Here is a 9,880-nt window from a genome sequence, read left to right on the forward strand (position 1 = left end):
GGCATCCGCTCATCCACTGGATCTGACCACTGCGGTTCTCTCCTCGCGCCCACGGACACTGGCCGTGCCATTCACGGGGCCCGGCCCCTCCACCACTCGAGCCTTCCGCAGGCTGCACCAAAGATCCACCGTCAGGCCATGGAGTGCGGGAGTCCCGCACGCGAGCCCGGCCCCCCTCGGAGAGGAGGGACCCTCCTCACCTGTGAGTGAGGACCAGGCCCGCGAGCCCCCCGGCGCCGCGGCCTGAGTGCCATTCGCCACTGCCTCCCTGCTTCTCGGGACCACACGGGCGGGCCGGGGGAAAGGAGGACTGGGGGGAAAGGAGGGGGTGGATATTTGTATAAAAGGCGAAAATCATGTTTACCAGTTGGGGAGGGGCAATATTTATTTGTTGTAAATAGCAAATGCTAGACTTGGATATTATATTAAAACCCTGTTTCTACGATAGCCCTGGAGGTGGCGCTTTTGTTCTTTCATCTGTGCCCCTTTATTTGTTAAAAAATGTATTTTTATTGATTTCAGAGAGGAAGAGAGAGGGGAAAGAGAGAGAGATAGAAACATCAATGATGAGAGAGAATCATTGATCAGCTGCTTCCTACACACCTTCTCCTGGGGATTGACCCAGCAGCCTGGGCATGTGCGCTTGACCAGATTCAAACCCAGGATGCTTCAGTCCACAGCCCAATGCTCTATCCACTGAGCCAAACCTGCTAGTAAACTGTGACCTCCCGGTTCGCAGATCAATACTCAACCACTGAGCCAGGCTGGCCAGACACGTCTGTGCTCCTTGAAACGACACGCAGTCGCCCGATCTGTGTTCAGACAAGAAGCTGTCGGGGGCTGTCAGCTTCTCTGCAGGAAGCAGACGGGCGGCCGTCTCTGGCTCCCACAGACACTCCCCCCCCAACCCGCACCCCCGTTCCACCTTCCACAGGGTGTGTGGTGACTGGGGCATCATGAACTGGGCAGCGAGCTGAGACCGAACCCTCAGGACCCCTGGTGGGAGAGGGCGAGGGGCTTTCCCAGGGCACAGCGACCACCTCTGAAATATGGGTGTCTTTACAAATGACACTGGTGATCCCCTGTCTCTCTCCCATCGATGCTTCTTTCCCTCCCTCCCTCTCTAAAAAAAAAAAATCAATTAAAAAAGAAAAGAAATATCTAGAATAGGCAAAGTGAGACAGGAAATGGAGTAAGAAGCTCCAGGGGTCATCGCTCCAGGAGACAGCCATTAAGCTGGGCGGGGCACCTACCAGAATCACCAAATGCGGGGCTCTCGCACCTCATCACACACAGCAGCCGGGGTGCCCGGACGCGGCCGTGCCGCTGCACCTGACCAGGTGACAAGGTCTTGGGCGGGTCACACGCTGACCACAGACCAGAGGACAGGAGCAGGGACCGCACACCACAAGCGATGCAGGCTTCGCTGGGGAGTTACCACAGGGACGGGCTGCACCCTCGGCCCTCAGACTCCCGCCCGTGGTGCTCAGCCCCCGCTGCTCCGCAACTGACAGGCGCGGGAGACCAGCCGCGTTCCAGGGAAAGAAATTCAGACTCGGAAAGGCCTGACCAGGCTCCGTCCTCAGGGCCCTGCGGGCGGCGTTAATAAGGCTCTGAGAGCACAGGCGCGATTCTGCATCAAACACCGTACACGGGGTGTCACTCAGCCACAAAAAGGAGTGGCGTCTGATCCCCACGACAACAGGGCCGTCCCCGGAAAACAGGATTCCACGTTCAGCGGGTGTCTATGCCTGGCCGGGTGGCTGCGTTGGAGGGAGCATCATCCCACTCACCAAAAGGTCGTGGGTTCAATTCCCAGTCAGGACATACACCTGGATTGTGGGTTCAACCCCCTGTCTCTCTCTCACTCCCTGCCCTCCCACCCCCCCAAAAAATCAATAGCCCAGCCAGCGTGGCTCAGCGGCATCAACCTATGAACCAGGCAGTCACGGTTTTGTCAGGGCACAGGCTCGGGTTGCGGGCTCCATCCCCAGTAGGGGGCGTGTAGGAGGCAGCCAGTCCATGATTCTCTCTCATCATTTATGTTTCTATCACTCCCTCTACCTTCCTTTCTGAAATGAATAAAAATATAAGAAAAATAAATCCAATAAAAAATAGAAATATCTAGAATAGACAAATTGAGAGGAAATAGAATAGGCTAGCAGGAGTTGGAGGAGGGGAGATGCTGCTGAATGGGTACAGAGTTTCTGTTTGGGGTGATGGGAAGACTTGGAAATAGTGGGGGTGGTTGCACAATAGTGCGACTGCAATGAATGTCACCTTAGAAGTTAAACCAGGGTGCTTTATTGTGGAGAGCGGCTAGAGCAGTGATGGCGAACTTATGACACGCGTGTCAGAGGTGACACACGAACTCATTTCTTTGGTTGGTTTTTCTTTGGTAAATGGCATTTAAATATATAAAATAAATATCAAAAATATAAGTCTTTGTTTTACTAGGGTTGCAAATATCAAAAATTTCTCTATGTGACACGGCACCAGAGTTAAGTTAGGGTTTTTCAAAATGCTGACACGCCGAGCTCAAAAGGTTCGCCGTCACTGGGCTATAGCGTTCGGACAGGTTCAAGCCTGGGACCAGTGAGAGGGCAGATCCTCTCGAGGGAAAGCCACGGGCAAACCCAGCACAATGATGGCCAAAGGCTGTGGCTGTGAGCTTGCCCTTATGGTCCGAACCTGTGGTCCCACGTGGCTGAGTGATGTGGGCTGCGGAGGTGCAGCAAGTCAACAAAGCTTGACCAGGTGCGTGTAACTGAGTGGATTGTAACCGCGAATTGTAACCACGCCCTTGCTTTGCCTCGTGGAATCCGATAAAAAACTCGGCTTGCAGGCCGTGGCGCTGTCTCTCCATCCGAGAGGACCGTGTCCCACCCAGCCCCAGCTTTCTTCTCTCGTCCGTCTTTCCTCCGTCCTTCACCGCCCCCAGTTCACCCCTGGCCGTGCCGGCTAGGCACACTTCATGTTATGTATATTTCACTCCAATTTTTTAAAATTTAAATACTTCATTGTTGAAAGTATTACATACGTCTCCCATTTCCGCCACTGACGTCTCCCCAGCCACCCCTGTCCCCCAGCACGTCCCCGCCCCCCTACTGCCAGTGTCCTTGGGTTATGCATATATGCCTGCATACAAGCCCTTTGCTTGATCTCTTATCCACCCCCTTACCCCAATTCTTAAAAAGTAACAGCTGTGAGGACCACCTCCTGACCCAGGACGGGGCTGCCTTCCTTTGGCGGAAGAGGGAGGAGTTTGGCTGGGCCTGTGGTTTCTGCTGCCCACCAGGAGGATTTGGTAGATTTCAAGTCCAGAACGGAACCCACCTGCACTAAGTGATGGAGTGTAGACAGATCACAGCTGCCACTGGGGAAAGCGAGGCGGGGAGCACTGGCCAGGGGCCTCTGTCGGGAACTTTACATTCTGTTCTTCAGGGCCGGGCCTTCCTTTACCGGATTGGAACCCTCGGGGAACCCGTCCTGGGAAGGCCTCTCTGGCGGCGCTGTGTCCGGGGAAGGATTTGTGATGCAGCTCATTTAAGGCGACAGCTGGGCCCCGGGAACCAGGAGCTGCTGCTCTTCACAGGCCTCATTTCACCCAGGACCAGGCGCTGGGCCGCCCCCCTCGCCTGCCCGCACGTGGTCTGAGGAGTCCCAGGTGAGTGCGGGTTTGCAGGATAGACGTGCTGATTCCTGCCCCCTCCCCGCTGGCCCAGAGGAACCCAGGGCTGTAAGGTCTGAGGTCCTCCTCTCGGGCTGTGACCAGGTTAGACTCACTAGTCCTGAAGGGTAGACGGGCTGGAGCCCTGAGAGCCCGCTGCCCTGGCTGGCTGCCCTCGCTATCCAGGGCTGAGCTGTGGTTCTGCCATGGGGAGGTGGGCGCTTGGATCCTCTCGTGGGGGAGGTGGAACGACGGGGCAGGGAGGGCGGGAGGAACACCACCCACACTGCCCGCTGTTCCCACCACCTGGCCAGGGAAACACTGGACCGTGTGCATCAGGGTGGCCGGCTGTGCCCTGAGCTGCCCCTGCCATGCACACCCCCCCAGGCACAGAGAAGGGTGGCGGAGGGACGAGGATGGGAGACCAAGGCCCTGTGGGTGTGGGCCGGCATCATGGTGGAGACCCTCCAGGCACCGGCCTCAGCTAGACAGGGGGAGGGGGAGCAACTAGAAAAGGCCTCAGCCCAATTTTATTAAATGGCCCAATGGGAGGACCGAATCGACGTGTCAGGAAACAGCTGAGCCCATAGCACGCAGCCAATGAGGAACCGGAGGAGGCCGATTAAGTGGGCTGTGTTCCCGCCCCAGGTGAGCCTGTGCAATGGGCGGACACCCGCTCTCCAGAGCGCATTCAAGGTCTCGCTTTCACCGCACTTCTGTCTCCGAGTCCCTATTTGAGTTGGGACAGGTGAGCCTGTCTCACAGTAACTGTCTGCATCAGGGATGTACAGTGCCCACCGCCCGGGCCATGTGAGGTCAGGAGGGGGAGCCCTCGCTGCAGGCAGTGCCCCGTCCCAGACCTTGGTGAGGTGGCCATGGCCCTGCATCTGACCTGTGCCTGCTACTCCCCTCCGGACTCTGCCAGAGCCAGCGGGCAGCACCCTGGCCCTGCCGGTGGGCACCCAAGTCCCAGCCCTGTACCCTCTGCTCTGAGCACAGAGGCATGCATTACTGTCTCTGCCTGGCACCCAGCTGGAGGTGAATCTGTTCCCCTCCCAGGCCATTCCCGTTAAACAGAGCATGCTCCCTGCACCTTGAGGTCGTGGCCGAGGCTGGGTCCATTGCACTGGTCTAGAGGCAACTGCCCATGGGGCCGGGGGCCCCACTCAGGGCCAGCAGCCTGAGCTCCGCCCTGGCGCTGACACCTCTCTGACCCTCTTTCCTCCGCTTAAATGAGGGGGGCACCCCACTTCCTGAGAAGGACACGAGGAGAGACTGTGCGGGAACCTGAGGTCATGAGGGCGAAGAGGGTTGCCAGAGGGAGAAGCGGCTTTATTCAGGAGGAGCTGGGGAGGGAGGTGGGCTCTTGGGACAGGACATTAGAGCCGATGGCCGTGGACATCTGAGCCCCCTCAGAGTCACCAGTGGAGGCTCAGGGGACAGCCTCAGAGTCGTCCAAGCCGGGCACAGGGCCAGCCACGTCTCCGTTCACGGTGGGCAGTGCCTGGTAGGTCTGGGTCCAGTACTGCAGGTAGCTGCTCCTCAGGTGCTGCTTCATGGACTGGCCGTCCATCTTGTTGTTAATCTCCAGGTAGTTGCCGTTTTCCTGGGTGTAGGGCTCCCATTGGGTGGGCACAGCCATGTGCCCCTGGTTGGGGTCCCTGAAGATGAGGAAAAGTCCGGGTGGGGTCTGAGGGCTCACAGGAGGCTGGAGACCTCCATGCTGACCCGAACCTCCAGGGCCTCACTGTCTCCTGGACACGGGCTGGGCATGTGCGTGAACTGAGGCCCAGCCAGTAACCACCCCCCCCCTTCGTTTAACCCGCAATTAAAGATACTATTCCATTCATTTCAATGGAGAGTGAAAATGAGAGAGAGTCAGAGAGAGAGAGCAACATTGATGTGAGAGTGACACATCCCCAACACGCCTCACCAGGGCCGGGGTTTGAGCCCACAACTGAGGTACGTGCCCTTGAGGGGAATCAAACCCGGGACTTTTCAGTACACTGGCCCAGGCTCTACCCACTGAGCCAACCAGCCAGGGCCCTTCCAGTACTTCCTATCCTCACACACAGCGGGTACTAAGGGTCAGCGAGGTTAGGTGTACGTGAGGGGACAGGCACGTGGGCCCAGGTGGCAGGAGGCCTGGCCCAGCCTCGCCCGCCTTACCCAGTTCTGGCAAAGTTGGTCCAGTAGGCGATCATGGCCTTGGAGACAGTCCTGTCTTCGAGTGGCGAAGGGCCTCCCAAACACGTACGGGACGTCATCGGCGTGGTCGGCGCCCACCCAGCTGGGGTAGAATAGTTTGTGAGAAGGCTCGGAGAACAGGTAGGTGTAGGTCCGGGCACTCCTGAGGAGGGAGGACACGGCCCAGGTTGGCAGGGAGCTCACCTGGGCCCCCCAGCCCAGAGCTGGGCCCTGGAGGGAAGCCCTGGGGAGAGCAGGAGGAACCGGGAAATCCCCAGACCCAGGAGGGACCTGGATCCCAGCACCGGGGAAGGGAAGGCCGTGGGGTTGTGGGTTCTGAGATTTCAAGTGTGTCCACACTTCCCTCCCCAAAGCCTATGGAGGCACCTTCCTTCCTTTTCTCTGCAATGAATTTGTGATCTTCATCAGATGGTATTGTTTTTTCTCTCTTCCGTGTCAGCAGTCCTAACTTACTTTTTGTTTTCACTGGAGGTTTACCAGGTGGCCGCAGGCCAAAGTTGTTTTGAATGTTGGCAAACTCCAAACCCACAACAGAGACCAGCATCCCCTGTTCTGTTCCCCTCAATGTGGGGGAGGCGGCAGGCTGTAGGCGCTGCCAGGGGAGGCCTGTGGGCTGAGGAGGGCTCTGTAAAGGCCCCTGAGCTGGGAGGTGAGGAGGGGCCTTCTCAAGTCTCATTAGGCCTGGGCAAGGCAGATGGTGCAGGCACCGCTGGGACCCTATCACGGCTTCCTCGGGCCTCCCTGACCCCCTGAGCCACCCACTGCGAGGCCTTGCTGGGCAGGTCCATGACCCAGGCCTCCCCTCCCCAGCCCTCACTTGGCGTTGGCTCTGTGCTGGGCCACATCTATCTTCGTGGGCATCAGAAAGAAGTAGTCGGTCGCAAAGTCCACCACCGTCTTCTTCTTGGCCTCCTGGGAGGAGTCCTCGGCCCAGGACGCCGTGTAGAAGTCGAAGGTGGCATTGGCACCTCTGGGCCCCTTGGCAATGGTGATCCAGCTGACCAACTTGTAGAAGTCCTCCCTGCAAAGACCAAGTCGGCACTGGACCCTCAACCCGGCCAATGGGAGGGGACCCATATACACCCCCACCTCCAACCCACCCCACCCCAGGGGCCTGCAGATGGACCGCTACACCTGTCGTCCTCCTCCCTCGGTTTGTGCTTCTCCAAGAGGCCCCCAGGTACCACCTGGGCCCTGCGCCCTACTCACCCCGTAATGGTCAGCAGGTCAAAGTCGACGGCCGGTACGAATAATCTGACAAGGAAGTGGGCATCCATGTTGTTGGTGCCAGCGATGTAGTCAATGTCGGCCGCGTTGGCAAAAAGGTTGATGGGCTCATCAGGGATAAAGTCTCCATCAATGACAGGGAGGAGGGCCAACACGTCAGCTGCATGGAGAGCAACGGGTTCTAGCACCTTCCAGAGCCCCCTGCCAGGCCTCATGCCCGGGTGCAGCCCCTGCCTCCTCTGATCCAGACCAGGGTCCTCAGCCTGTCCCCTGACATGGGACTCGATAATTCTATGTCCTGGGCTGCCCTGTGGGTGTGGAGCAGCTTTCCTGGCCCCACCTGCTGATGTCCGCACCCCCCAGTGTGGCTACCCAGGCTGTGTGCAGACTGCCACAGGCTCCCTGGGGCCAAACCATCCCGCTGACAGCCACTGGGCCCAAGGCCGCGCCTGTCTTGTCCTGGAGTGGGCCTCTCTGTCTCCCTCTCTTCTTGCTTGGCCAGAATCGGGAGGAGGAAGACCAAGAGCAAGTGAGGAGCCTCTGGAGTGAGGGCTGGCTTGTGCTGGCCTGTGAGCCAGGCCCTGTGCCATGTCCACATTGCCCCCTCTCCCCCCGGAAGCCTGAATGGCCCCTGAGGAGACCGCACGGCTGGCTCAGGAGAGTCAGTGGTCGGCTAGGTCAGCGGTCGCCAACCTTTCGGAACTCACGGACCACCAGAGGCGACTGCTGGTACTAGTTCAAAGGCGCTTGGTCTGGTCTCTACAACTGGGTGCAAATGGCTGTACGTGGCATGGTTGGGGGTGCGCCAAAATGTGCACCCACTTCCCAAAGGGGTCAGGACCCAGGGAGGCTCAGAAGGAGGGATGGCGCCCTCAGAACCCCCGGTCGGGCCACACAGGCATCAGGGCCATGGCGGCATGTCGCTGCCTACAGGCGCTAGTGAGCGAGTGATGGGCCAGGCCACAGACCCAGCACTTCCTCACTTCTTGGGGTGCATAACCATCTCCCCATGTGGAGCCCCGACTCACATGCCTTGCCGAATGGGTTCGTCTTATGGGCCAGTGTCAGGGCCCGGGGGTCGGTGGCCTTCAGACACTCGGCCATCCTGGCGGTATCGTCCACGGGGCAGCTCACATTCTTGGCGATCTGGGGGTTGCAGGGAGACAGGTAGGTGAGGCCAATGAGGGAGAGATGGCCATGGGGACTGGGACAGGGAGTGGACAGGAGGTAACCCTCCCCCATTCCCCCCGCAGATCCCCTTTACCTCCTTGGCCCAGCGGAGAGGGTTCCTCTGGATGGCCCAGGAGGCCACTGCCGAACCGCTATGGCTGATGGCTCGCCGGATGAGGCCCTTGTTGTAGGGAGAGAGGGTCTGCGAAACACAGAGGTCCTGTCATCACGGTCTTGCCTCTCCTTCCCACACCCAGGCTCAGCCAGAAACTGCAAGAATGTCAGCTTCATACTGTTCCTCATAGCCCCCATTAGTTCCCCCAACATCTTGGGAGGAAGGCCCGCCTTCCCAGGTCCCCAGACCTGCAGAGAGACACTGGCACCTCCAGATGATTGCCCAAAGATGGTGATGTTGTCAGGGTCCCCCCCGAAGGCCGCAATGTTCCGCTTCACCCACGCGATGGCCATGTTCTGGTCCCGAAGGCCGTAGTTACCTGGGGCGGGTGGGGGAGCCCATCAGGGACTGGGGTGGGGGGAGAGCGTCCTCCATGTGGAGGCCCCTGTCAAGCCCCAGGATGGTGCAGGGCGGGTCCCAGGAGGCTGTTGAATGAGGTGCTGGAGGGGGTGTGGGGCTCAGGTAGGGGACCAGGAGCAGGAGGGCCAGGCTGCTCATCTCTCTCCCTGACACCGTCCCTCTTGTCTGTCCCATGGCTCTGGGTCTCCTGAGTCACCACCTCAGTGTCTCATCTCTGTCTTGCCCTGGGTCCCTTTTCCCACTCCCAGGTCTCACTGGGTCCCTGTCCCTGCTCCCTAGTGTCTCTGGGTCCTTGCCGGGCTGGCTGGCAGCCTCTTCTCTCACTATAGCTGCCGATGGGCTCCTGTGTCTCACTGTCCATCCCCAGCTTCCTGATCTGCCAATAGAATTCTGGGTCTCTCTGGGAGGCTGTCAGGAGTTGTTGGGAGAGAGGGGTGCTGAAGGGCCCCTGCCAGCTCCCTCCCCCCTGGCCCATGGCGCCCAGCACACCTGGCAGATTGGCGTCCCCAGTGCTGAGGAAGCCCAGTGCCCCGAGGCGGTAGTTGAAGGTGACCACAATGACATTGCCCCGCGTGGCGATCTCCTCCCCGTCGTACTCATAGTTATTGAAGAAGCTTTTTTCTTGGGCAGACCCGGAGAGGAAGGATCCTCCGTAGATCCAGATCATGACAGGCAGGTTCTGGGAAACTGAGGCAGGAGAGCAGCCCTGGTGACCCCAACTGTCCTGTCCCCATGTCCTCTGGGTGCTTGTTTCAGGGAATTTCACCTCTGGAGCCCCAACAAGCAAAGGGGCTGGACAGGGGCTGCCTGCCTGGGCGCTTCATGCGGTTTGGGGACCAGGAGGGCATGGGGTGGGGGGATGCACCTTCCTTCTGGCCCTGGGGGACCCAGATGTTGAGGTAGAGGCAGTCCTCGGAGCCCCTGGTATTTAACATGGTGCCAGTGAGTTGCAGGCATCGCTGCTTGAAGTCCTTGGCCTTCAGGGTCCCTGTGGGGGACCAGAGGGGCTGGCGTTGATGGGGAAAATGAGATATTTTTGGGGTGCTAGCAATCTGAATCTAGTCACTGCC

General features: G+C 59.0%; 1 protein-coding gene across 1 annotated transcript; it reads right to left on the minus strand.

The window, feature by feature from the left end:
• Positions 1-4,989: 4,989 nt before the first annotated feature.
• LOC102766493 (bile salt-activated lipase-like) lies at positions 4,990-9,838 on the minus strand (the record flags this gene model as incomplete). Its single annotated transcript, XM_015572388.1, is given in 10 exon segments — positions 4,990-5,331; positions 5,840-5,899; positions 5,901-6,020; positions 6,696-6,899; positions 7,088-7,265; positions 8,134-8,251; positions 8,370-8,477; positions 8,639-8,769; positions 9,300-9,497; positions 9,676-9,838. Coding segments are annotated over 10 exon segments (1,509 nt in total), but the record flags the coding sequence as incomplete, so codon positions are not given.
• Between the last annotated feature and the right edge of the window lie 42 nt (positions 9,839-9,880).

The sequence above is a fragment of the Myotis davidii genome, unplaced genomic scaffold (assembly GCF_000327345.1).
Source record: "Myotis davidii unplaced genomic scaffold, ASM32734v1 scaffold609, whole genome shotgun sequence".
Taxonomy (NCBI): domain Eukaryota; kingdom Metazoa; phylum Chordata; class Mammalia; order Chiroptera; family Vespertilionidae; genus Myotis; species Myotis davidii.